This window comes from Limanda limanda, chromosome 15 (genome assembly GCF_963576545.1).
Source record: "Limanda limanda chromosome 15, fLimLim1.1, whole genome shotgun sequence".
Taxonomy (NCBI): domain Eukaryota; kingdom Metazoa; phylum Chordata; class Actinopteri; order Pleuronectiformes; family Pleuronectidae; genus Limanda; species Limanda limanda.
The window spans coordinates 20,014,754-20,027,343 of NC_083650.1; the positions used below are offsets into that span (position 1 = coordinate 20,014,754).

Here is a 12,590-nt window from a genome sequence, read left to right on the forward strand (position 1 = left end):
TGTTCGACAGATGTGAAGGAATATTGGAGTCCAAGAATTACACTTGCCCATAATTGAGTAACGTCGGAACTGATAAAAGTACCACAAAACATGGAGACGTTACAAACTATGCATGCAGCCAAATTATTAAATCATTTTAAAGTGTGAGGAAGTAGTGTTAACCTAATTAAGACCTACCTAAACATATTTAAGACCTAGTACTTAATATTTGAACATATTTCACAGACTACACCTGAGTTTTTAAGGCCTAAACTGTCACATGTGGTGAAACAAATCTTCAATCATTAATTTGCTCGACTCAACAAATAAATTGGAATCCAAATTGAGTAATACAAAAATGATAATACGGTATTATTTCCAAGAAGTTCTACTATGTTAATGTGTTCAACAGTTTAATAAACTCTATGCTTCCACTCTGTCAGGACTTGTGGCTTCATGGACCATTCTGTTGATGTGTAGGTGAGCGAGTGTGTGTTCAAGGTTCCTTGGGATTTTAACAAGGTCCAACTCTGAACTACTTAATGTAATATACAGCCATATAAAAGTGGAGGAGTGTGCCGGGTGTTTTTCTTCTGCAGACACTTAAGACTCACCTCATCCACACTCAAGTCTCATTTAAAAGTTAATCCAAAGACATTTGGCCCCTCAGCAGGGACAAAGAGACCGTGTGTGGGGCCAAATTGAAGTGAGAGCATCAACTTGTGCATGATGAAGGTTCAGTAGCTCCAAATGACTTGTGTTTATTTTACCTTTACACTCGCTGTACCTGCTGTCAAAATATACAAAGCCTCAAATCATCATCGTATAGCTCATTCTCTTATATTCTGAGCCGGTCAGAGATTCAATTTAAAATCTGTTGCTACTATACAGTGAAAAAAAGGCTATAAAGCCAGTGTAAGATATCAAATTTGTTACAGTGAGAGTAGGGATTAAAGAGTAGATGAATATATGCAGGGTTAGGAAGCACAGGGGTGACTTACTGAGGTCCCATTGTTTTCCCGGAAAACGTCCTGGTTGACATAATTAAAAAGCTTCTTCTCAAGCTGAAGAACCACCTAATCAAAGACGAGAGAGAAACGGAGCTTTGATTAATACCAATCCGAATGTGGACTTCACTTTGTAATTAGAGCACTGATGGGAGCACTAATGAACAGCAGTGTGCTGCAGTGGCAGACAGCGCTGTTCATTCTACTAGAGGTATCCCAGTACTTTATATCTTTATATCACAACCTGTAATACCTCAGGCCGAGGGTTTATGACAATATAGACAATGTAGATATGGAAAATAATTTCTATTTGAACATCTGATTGTGCTAAGTTAAGTTTATTTAAATCCATAAGATGGAATGGTGGGTTTTTACAGTCAATCAGTGGTTTGAATGGGATTGATAGTGGGCAGATACATTCTTAGCGATTCTTAAAACAAATTAGTTAGCAATTAAAAAACCCAAATCTGGTAGGAAAACACTAACAGTTAAATTTTGTTTTAAAGTTTCTGCTCAATTTGTAAACTGAGTGTTGTGCAGTATTAATGCAGTACAGCTTACCTTTCGGTCATTGTCATTTTCTCGGAATATTTGCTTCTCAACTTCATTCTGGTCGGCGTCTCTGATTGTCTGCAGGGTGGCATTGGAGCAAAGTCTCTGGAGGAGAGAGGAGAAGAGAACGAATCGGCACGTTAGAATAAAGGACAAGAATGATACTTTATTGCAAGTAATTGGTGAATTTTTCTTTATGATGTCGCCGAGATGTTTATAGGTAGCTTAAGTATGGCCCATACCCCCCCCACTCCATCACATCCGCACATTGTGCCCTGTGCTTTGTCCGCAGCGCCCTCCACCACACTGTGCTGCGTTTGAAAGATCTTTAAAGAACCATCTCACAAAGTACACCTCCACTGTCCCCTCACTTTATCTGGGTCTAAGCACTGACCCCATGGACTGTGTGCATGGTTAAATTCCCCTTTGTGGACTCTTTTAACAATTAGTTAAACATTCGACCATCTGTGTTTGAAGACAGTTGAATGAGGTAATCCCTCAGCCAGTGGTTCCCATACCACACGGCGGAGACTGGTGGACCTGATTGAAATTCAAAGCACAGATCAGATAATCAGGTCAAGCCAATATAGCTAGCAGAAAAAGGCCCTTTATACTGAAATGTCACAAATCAGTCCCGCTTCGGACACGGGGAAACTTCACACCAGATTAGAACAAACACCGTGCCCTGAGAGAAAGTGGAACAACTCTGTGCAGTCTCCCCCTCTGCCTCAATCCCATTCCTCCGTGCTTGCTCCCCCCCCCCCACCCTTCCCCAAAAGCAACTTTCTAAAGCCCTAACAAATCGCTCCATCTTTCACTCATTTAGGCCATCCAAATGCAGGGTCAATATGGTCCCCTGGCAGCCAAATGCTAATGCGCTTAAGTGCGCTTAAGCAGCTTTGTGCAATGAATAGGCCAAAGAAGGAGCTAGTGAGAAGGGCAAGAGACACTTTCCCTGTCAAAAAGTCATTGTAACCGCAGCTTGCAAAGACAACCACAGACAGTCATTTTTCTGCCGTCTCTGATTAGCACCAAATGTGGTCATGTGGCCATTTTTTTCTTTCGCTTACGATTTAAGGAGCAAAAACTATGTTTCCATACGGTCAAGCAAGGGTTGTGAGTATAACATTTAAAAAAATACGTTACTCAAATGGATCTTTAATGCTTTTGGACTCTATAATTGTCTTATAATTCTTCCAGGCTACCCTCCTTCTGTCGTCCACTCTGCAAATCCAAAAGTCAGTCGAGCAGAAATTCCTGGCCACCGCACCGCGACTACTAAAGCCAAGAGCTCAAACATGCTCTCTGGCCCAATACGTGTTAATATTAAAGCAGAGAAATATCCCTTCCATTCATGTTCAAATTACTTTTTATGATCCGGTAAACAAAGCTAGGATTCCGAAAAAAAATACATGAATATGAAAATGTCTCCATCTGGCAGGGGTACATAAAGAAGTAAATGCAAATACATGTAGATGTGAACAGAGAGATACGTGTTGGCTTCTACTGAGACAAGAGAGGGCTGACATCATCTTCAGTGAGATAACTGGGCCACAGGTTTTGCATTTGTGTGAATCTATACCTTGTGCCAAGAGAGGCACTGCAGGAAAGGTTCCCATAGAAAAAAAGACAATTAGCTAATGCTGCTTTTTCTTAAGGGAAAAAGTCATTGCTCAGAATGATAACACTCGTGATTCGTGGCTGAATTAAACAGTTTTAGTTTTCAAGGAAACTAATGATTGCATCTGCAGATTTAAGGAGTTGGCCCTTTGCAAGAGCAACAGAGAAGCTCTACCTCGCCATTTTCAGACATGAACTCCAGAGGATGTCTGCACAATTGGTTCAGGATTTTCTCAAGAGTGTAATTTTCACACATGAAAAAAGTGGATTCTCCACTCGGAAGCCTTCACAACTACACAGAAATCTCTGGAGCGTTCAGGTGAGGGGTGATGCAGCAGGCAGAGGCAGGATGAAACATATTATATCTGCTGCGGAGATCACATGTTTTTCTCTACAATACATCAAATCTGGCTTCCGTCCTTTTCACCAAAAACTCTCTTGACATGGTGACTTCTGTGTTTGGCCCCACTTTTTCATCCTGAGATATTTTTGTTTCATTTTGTGCCTCTGTTAGAAGTATCATCAACATGCCAACTCGCTTGCGATGAATTCTACGGATGATCTCCTGCTTTAGCCTCTCATTCGGAAATGTGCGTTCTCACATACAGCCCTCCTGAGAATGTGTGGAGATTATTCGGAGTTCAGTGCGGGTCTGAAAGCAGCTTCAGTAACATAACAGAGCAGGGTTTCCCATTTATGTGAGTCTATAACCTGTGCCAAGAGAGGTACTGCAGGGAAGATTCACTTAGAAAGAAAAAGACAATTAGCTAATGCGGCCGTTTTTTGAAGGAAAAAGTCATTTCCCAGAATAATTACACTGGGGATTCGTGGCTGAATTAAAGTGTTTTAGCTTCAAGGATACTAATGAATCCGTGTGCAGATTTTAGAGTTGGAGCGGAGAAGAAGCTCTGCACATCACTGCTACTGTGGCCAGTATTGGAGAAGAGCCTTTAGCATACTTCAAGATGCTGACATGTGATTGATTGATCCTTTCATAGGTTTACTGATTGACCAATCAGTGTGTGTCAGTGCAGTTGGTGGCGCTTGATTGAACTCAATTGATCACGGCTCTCCTACTGTCGTCCTTTCTGGAAAAACATCCTGCGCTCCCAACACACACATGGCCTCAGTGCTCACTAATCCCAGCATCTCTGTCAGAGGCCACCGAACAGTGATACGGGGAAAATGAGAACCCCATGCTGTCACTTAAGGCTGTATCAGTGTAGTGATGCCGGCTCCCTCCTGCCAGCAGAGCCCAGGTGCTTGTGCAGAATCAATGAACAGATCTCTCCCTTCAAAGTCCCTGCATCCAAAGCATGTTACACGTAAACACTCTCTCACTGACTGCCCTAAACGATGTTACCATAATTCATTTGCCTGCAATTGGCTCCTTATTTGATACATGCCAATTAGTGTGAGGGAAGGAGGGAGCAGAGAAGACAGGCAATGGGAAAATATCAACAAGCAGCTGGTTGGAGAGAAGCAGGCCGTGGTTCAGGAGACAGTAGGGATGTCTTCACTCCTCTGGGGTCCTTTACTGATCCTGCACAGTGACTTTGCAATACATCTCTGCATTATGGGTCAAAGGTCAACGCTGAGTGTTTGCAGAGGGCCAGGGGCCGGGGGGCTGGGATGAGAGGTTGCCGAGGAAGGCGCTGGCTTTGTGCATCAATGGAGGATAATCTCATGACTGTCGAAGGAGGAAGCGGCTGTTTAAAGGAGCTCTCTATTCCAGCTGCTCTCCTTAGAAGAGAGGTTAAAGCAATCTGTCCCACTTCAAAGAGCAAAGACACACACACACACACACATACAGATTCAAGCCTTCTGTCTGTGGTCCTGCCAACAGATGGAGGTGATCCACTGTTCCCAACTTAAACAGAGAGAAACCCACACACACACACACACACACACCAGGGTAGTCCTGACAATGCATATCAAACACAGGGGTGTTCCACAAGTCAAGAGTTAGAAAAAAAAAAACCATTACATTAAACTTTTAACGCAAAGTTTTAACTGACTAAATATATATTAATATATTATGGCTTTGCTTGGTAGATCAAAAGCTATTCTTATATTCAACTCATTTTCAAAACATTCCATGAGAATCACTACGCTGGTTGCATTGTTGAAGAACTCCAAAACCTAGATTCTGTAAACCTCTGCTTACAGGTCACAAATAGACTGGTCGAATAAAACTGCATTTTAGTTACTTTTGACCAAGAACAAAAACTTTCGTCTAACTTAAACAAACTGCTTTCAATTAAAATGACACTGAATGAATCCTCCTTTTGTAAGGTTTGATTTGTGAGGACAGTGACATTTTATTCTGTAATTGTGAAGGTCTTGGTGATGCTGTACCATGTTGACATATACAGTCACAGTTAAGGTTCTGCGCTTATATTTATATATATATATATATATATATATATATATATATATATATATATATATATATATATATATATATATATATATATTTATACATTAGAGGAAAAAGGAATGTTGACCCGTTTTACAAAATGAACAATTTCAAAAACATAAACATAAATCTGCTCTGTTTGAACAAGGCATCAGCTATACAGGTTACATACATACAATGATAAAATGCTGGCCTGTCACCTTTTGACTCAACGAATCTGGGATATTTTCTTGTCAGCTTACCCAAACCCACACAACCAAAGGTTAGGGGTTGAGATGGACTGGTAAAGAAGACCAATGAGAGGTCCAGTCTCACACATAACTGATGATGGGATGGCAGGTGCAGGCAGGGAGACACTGCTGAGCAAACAAAGGGGGAAAAGTACTACTGTTTACCACAACTGCAAACTGCAGTATGAGGGGGGTGCTATGCTGTGTTTGTATTGTAGTATTGACATGATATCACACATTGTATTTAAGGTTATTAAATACAACCAATGATTGATAACTGATAATGAACGCTGTTTTGTTCTGTTAAAACGATATAAAAAAAAGATTTATTCAGCCTCTGCTTCTGGCAAAGATTAGAAAACATCTTGAATATCTTGAGTCACTGTTGATTTTAACTAGTAAAAGTTATTTAATATTAATCAGCATGCAAGGTCCTTGATTGATACTCTGACACCCATGATCCAGATTTGAGATCCGGTTGAACATCAAATCTAAAGACCTGTTCTCAGTTGACTATATGTGCATTTGATTTATGTATAAGTTTATACTGGACTGGACCCGACACCGTCGTCTGGTCAGTAGACGTCAGTTCGCTCTTTATTTTAAATACGAACAGAATTAAAGTCTGTTAAGTCGAACCTAGAAGCAGGAAAATTTGTGACATGACAGCAAACCAGCCAATACGCAAATCAAACCAACTATTCTGGAGTTTATAAATGAATTCCTCCCACCCTCACCCTACTTCCATGCAATGATTCACACTATTCAATAAACAGTCATTCCCCCAATATAATAATCCAGTGAGTGCATTTAGAACTCAGTGATTAAACCTCAATTAGGTAGAGTGAGAATGAGAGCGTGTGCAAAGAGAGAGGGAGAGAGAGAGAGAGAGAGAGAGAGAGAGAGACCGAGGATGAGTAGACAATGAGCTAACTATTCATTCTTCATTACCAGAGGCAGGGGACAGGGGCTCCCCTTTGTGTCAGCAGGGGCAGTGGCATTGTCAGAATGCGCCATTATTCTCTCGTTGCCACGCAGAGCCGGTCTGCCAGCTGAGTTAAGGTGTGCCAGCAGGGCTGGCAGGTTCAGCATGAATTGCTTAGCACTCCGATCGCTTTTCTTCCGCTCGCCACCGTTCATCACGCCCATCCCGCATGCATGATTGCGACATCTGCCCGAGCAGGGTAGAAGGGGGCATCCAAAGTAGGCAACAACAAATTTGGCCTCCTACGTTCCTGCCAGCTATTACACAGGGAAGCCAGTAAATCAGCTGTGACCCTCCCCACCCGATCTGACTGGACACAAGCCAGAGTTATCCACTCCTCTCTCCCCGAGTCCGACTAATTTAATGCCTCCAAACACGGCGGATTCATCACTGACACACACACACACTGCTGCCTGGGGAGTCAACATGGAGGAGGTGAGAGTGGAAACATTATCACCCCTAAAGTTAGCCTGTGGGTGACCCACTGGTCAACGCTTGACCCTAGTAAACCTGGCCTGCGTCACCCCTAATAGTGAGTAACACACACACAAGCTCTCAACCCTTCCCATGAACTCACTGAGCTGCGTGAGAGCTGACACCGGGGGGCTGTCGGCAGTGTGTGCGTAGTAGGAGGTCTCCTAACCTGCCACGCCCTCGCCAGAAACCGAGCCCGGAGAGGTAAGAGGGTGTGCGAGGTAGTGATAATGTGCCCTATTTATCTTGTGCATTATAACATCTGGGAAACTTCTCTAAAAACAATGGCGCGCATTGAGGGCTGCCATTCTGGCTTTACCTTCACAAACTGGCCAAAAGCATTTGTCCTTTTGGAATGGATAATGGACAGGCCACAAATCATTCAGGACAACAGGACTGAGGGGTGTGTGTGAGTGTGTGTGTGTGTGGGAGAGAGAGAAACTGAATGTATGTGTATGTTTTGTGTGAGTGTGTGTGTGTGTGTGTGTGTGTGTGTGTGTTCCCCCCTGGTATTTAACTTCTCTGCTGGCCCATTCTGCAGGGCCCCGCAGGACAAATTGCCCTGCATGGTTGTCTTTGAGAGGCAGTGCAGCGCGCAGAGAAAGGGACAGGGCTGAAACACAGGGAACAGGCCTATAAAAATTCATCACTTTGACCCCGGCGACCTCCCACTCCTGGGGGGCTACGCGCACGCACGCACGCACACTCACACAAGCACACACACTTGCCCACCCACCTAAACTCATGGTCTCAGCTGGGAGCAAGCACTCAAAAATCATCTCCAAACATTTTAGGTAAAAAATCATGGTATAATAGAAACACACAGTCAGTTAAAGAAGACAACTGGAGCCACAGGATTGAACGGTGTCTCCGCTCTGTCTCTTTCTCTAACACATGCACACTAGCAGACACAATGGCCGTGGAAAAGCCCTCTACACAGGAAAAGGCCACCAGATGCTTCATTGTGACAGAGTCTGTGTGTAAAGTAGTGGCAGTAAAAGGAGGGTGGATTCTCCTGAGGCATATTAGTCCCACTAGGAGGAGGACATTGTTTCAGGCCAGGCTCTTGACACATTACTGCCACCTGTACAAAGAAAACCTAATGAGAGATTTAATCTGAGAAACCTCCCCTGCCACTTTTAGTCAGCACTTTGAAAACCAACCGCGGCAGATGTCTACAAGCCTGTTTAACGTACCGGCTTCCCTCCACCTCTAAGGCCATGCATGCTTAAACGCTCAATAGCCATCTTAATGTGGCATTCATTTGAATGTTGTTAGCTGCAGCTGTTATGTTTTGAATCGGGAGCTTTGTGATGTGAAGGAGTGGCCGTCAGCGCTGCGGCCATTCATGCTTTCCCTTTTCCACGCTTCGGTCTTAAAAAGAACATTTACACTGTTAATGAGGAAACAAATTCACGTACAACCATGAAGCAATGATTGTCGCACATTAAATGCTGTTGGTACAGGGAAAACACTGAGCACCTGGAACCACCGCACACTCATTTAATTTACCTTTTCCACCATAGCTCCGGCTGGGAATCAATTAAAGGAAACAGAGGTGAGGTAATTTGTCGTGCTGAGTCAATTACGGAATATCGAAGGCCCGATCAGTGACTGGTGATTAGTGATGGTCCAATAGGAGCGCAGCCCGTTGAGTTCATTACTCTGGCATTCGATAAAGATCAGGACCAAACAATTAATGAAAGTCTAATTCTGGACTCTTCCACGAGGACTGGAGCTTGGTTAGCACGGTGCAATAGGACATGTTTAACTAATTAGATCAAGATTCATTTGATAAACACTGATCATATCTGCACAGAGTAAAAGTGCCATATTGAAGAAAAATAATTTGAGAATACTACTTTATTGTCTAATTTTTTTAAATTTAACAGGGCCTAAATATTCCATCATGAATGAGTGATTTACTTTCTTACAGAAAATAATTTTACCTTCTCTCTCTATCCACTGCAGTTTGTAAAACCACATTGAAAACTGTTTTATTCTCAAGTGACTTGGCCTAAACTATTTTACGAGGTCATACCACCATTGTATTTTATTTCATTATTTTACTTATCTCTATCTACCTTGCATTATTTTTTTCATTCAATGCATCTTATTTAAATTTTGATACAGAATTTGCCTCTTTATGTGTTTTACAACTTTTAGTCTCTTTACCTCTTGACGCTGCTCTTTTTCATCTCTTATTTAGCTGAAAATGGTTGTAAACTGCTTTCTGATTTTAAATTGATGTCCCTGTACTGCACCTTGAATCTACCTCTGTGTGCGAAAGGTCCTCTATAAATAAAACTGCCTTGCTTTAACTTTTCTGTAGCAACAGTTGAGCTACCACGGCAGTTGATGGCTTTTTCAGCCAGGTGACCTTCCTTCCTTCCAGGGTGCAGTGGAGGAGAAGACCCCTGGCGGAGCACAAAAACCCTCCTCACACACAAAGAACATTGATTCATTTGGAGCACCACCCTTTAATTTGTTTGCACCATTTCATCTAAATGATGTGCTTGTCCACCAGGGTGGGAGAGAGAGGTGTAATTCAGCCAAGGAAAGGGGGAAGAGGAAGGTACAGGGGGGAGAGGAGGGGTCTTGACACCCCAGCACAGGGCGCTAGGCAACCATCTAGTGGGTGGGCTTTGTGATACATTTTACCAATTTTTCATGCCCATCCCTCTTGATGTGACCCCACTCAGGGCCTTTTATGCCCCTGACAGCTCCGCGCAGGAAAACATGCTGCCGCTCTGATAGCATGAAATCGGGAACAAAGACCCCCAGGGAGAGGAGAAGGGGGCCACCGAGGCACGCTGTGCTCCGGTCCCGCCTGGCTCCGGACACAAACAGATGTTAGGCCAGCCCCGGCTCTCTCTGCCCCCTGAAAGAGGAGGCCCTACAGAAGAAATGGGCCTGAGATGCATTGTTTTGGGCCTCCTAAGACAAAAAGTGGAACCACTCCTTCTGAAAGGGCCCGGCAATATGGCCGTCACAGATAAATCACACAAGGGGGGCCGGGAGAAAGGCCCATGAATTCTCAATGTGGCCCTTAATGGGCCCTCTTAAATATGATGGGATATTTGTGTGTGAATGGGGCCCAGTGACTTTTAATGTCAGGTTGCAGAGTTGTTTAAAAGCCCATGGTGCCAACGCTGGGTTTACAGCTACAATGAGCCATTCTGAAGGAACATCACTCTGCTGCTGACAATAAAGATTCTCACTGGGGAAACCTGTAGTGCAAATAGTTTAAATAAAACGAGCACTTCTTCTGGCTTCTGTAGCAACAGCAGCATCTATCATCACTCATCCGTTTCTATTTTATAAAGGAACGAGCCGCGGCGAACAAACGCCACGACATAAAGATATTATCTGATTTGAATAAGAACTATGAGCGACTTGTTGAGTGGGTAGTGAACTCAGCCATGTGCAGCCATTCAGAGAGGCTGCTATTTGCATATGCATTAGAAGAAACTATAATGAATATAATGCTGCAAATGGCTTTGGAGATGGTGTGTGTGCGCATGTTTATGCACGGCCCCCAGAGACAACTTGTGCTATCTTGGCAACCACTCGATGCTTTCGAGAGAGAAAAACAATTATTGTGCCGAGGACTGCATTAGTCAAAAATAGACTGACATCATAGAAGTCGGACACTATGTGCCAGGCACAAAGAGATCCCTATCCCTCACAGTTTATGCCACATTTGATCTGCACTAAATAATAGCATCTCTGTTAGCTGCTGCTTTCTCCTGCCTGTGATTTCAAAGACATGGGTCCTTTCTGAGCTCCAGGAGACGACGAACCATCAATAAGGCAAGAGATAAAGAAAGACTGAGCTGGAAACCAAATTTGATTATTTGTGATTTATAGAGAGATTACAATGTTAAGAAAAAGTACTGGATGAAATAAAAACGACATTGATTCAGTATTGAGTCGACTTGAATTCACAGACTGATGCGATTGTTCACTGATTGGATTTGGAATAATTATGTCGTTTGCATAATCTTGACAACAGCATCAAACAAGACAAAGGAATAATCTCCATTATTTTAAATAAGATGTAAATAGTTTAAATTGCATTGTATATAAATGAATGTTATTTCCTTCTTTCATGAGGCTTCTTGAATCACACAGGCAGAAGGATCCGGTATGTTTGTCATTATACGATTTAATTGTTATGTTTTTAAATGCACTGAAAGCTTTTGGCTTATATAATGCATTTATACTCCATATGGTGCCAGCTTCTGTAAAGTTAATATTTGTGGGTTTCTTACATTTTCTATGATGTCAAACTGAGTAATTTTGGGTGTCAGACCCCATTCAGGGGTTTGTGAGATTTTAATAGATTTTACAGATGATAAGATAATTCAGTGACTTTATTATATATTTATAATATTCAACAGATTAATTGAATATGAAAATAATCCTTGTGGTGTGGCTCTGATTTTTACGGAGGAGTTTTAGGACTGTATTGAAAAACAATATATATAAGATATTTTTCGAGAATAAAGTTGTTATATTACAGTAATTAAGTCGTGATTGAGAAGAATATCGTATTACAATAATCAAGCCAGATATTGCAGTAATGTGGTGCTGATGAGCCAAAAGATTAAGAATTTGTGAAACTTTTACTAAAGCATAACTGACCAAGATGCTCTACATTCCTAATTTTAACACAGTCAACAGGATTATAATATTAAGATTTTATTTTTGTAATATTATGACTTTATTGTCATGATCTTACCACTTTATTCTTGTAATAATGCGAGTTTATTGTAATATTATTAATTTATTCTTGTTATATTATGACGTATTTCTTGTGATATGAAAAATGTTCTTATAAACTGACTTGATTTTCTAAATCCAAGATTTTTTTTATCCTAAAATTGCCCCTCATTTTAGGATAAGGAGGAAATGGTTAGACAGGTAATGAAAGAGGACAGGACAAAGTAAAAGGGAATAACTAACTGAAAGACTGAGGGAGCTAATGCACTTGGGAGAGTGAGGGTGAAATAAGGAGCATTTAGTTTACTTTGTGTGTTTTTTAATAGCAGTATTTTAGAAATTATAGACTTGGCTTCAGCAGCACTCCATTATGCACATCGAACAACAAACAAATGAGCGCGATAAAGTCCGTTTCCTCTGATAAACAACAATAAAGCTGTTCTGGGAGAAGGAGTGACAGAGCAGCAGCAACAAGTCTGGATTTTTAAAGGAGACATCTGAACGTTGGCAGAGCGGGAGAGAGACAGCAGAGGTGAAGGAGCGGGGGGGTAACTCAGGCAACGTCCCTGACCGGGGCCAACCCCAGGGCCCTGACCCCC

At 42.1% G+C, this 12,590-nt stretch overlaps 1 protein-coding gene across 1 annotated transcript in view; it reads right to left on the reverse strand.

Annotated features, from left to right (window-relative positions):
• Nucleotides 1–12,590, reverse strand: part of LOC133020437 (inositol polyphosphate-5-phosphatase A-like) — a 148,336-nt gene that overhangs the window by 26,336 nt on the left and 109,410 nt on the right. The window contains exons 10-11 of the mRNA XM_061086997.1: nucleotides 1,548–1,643; nucleotides 981–1,055 (exon numbers count right to left, since the gene is read on the reverse strand). Coding sequence (XP_060942980.1) covers nucleotides 981–1,055; nucleotides 1,548–1,643 — 171 coding nt within the window. The remainder of the gene's footprint in view (nucleotides 1–980; nucleotides 1,056–1,547; nucleotides 1,644–12,590) is intronic.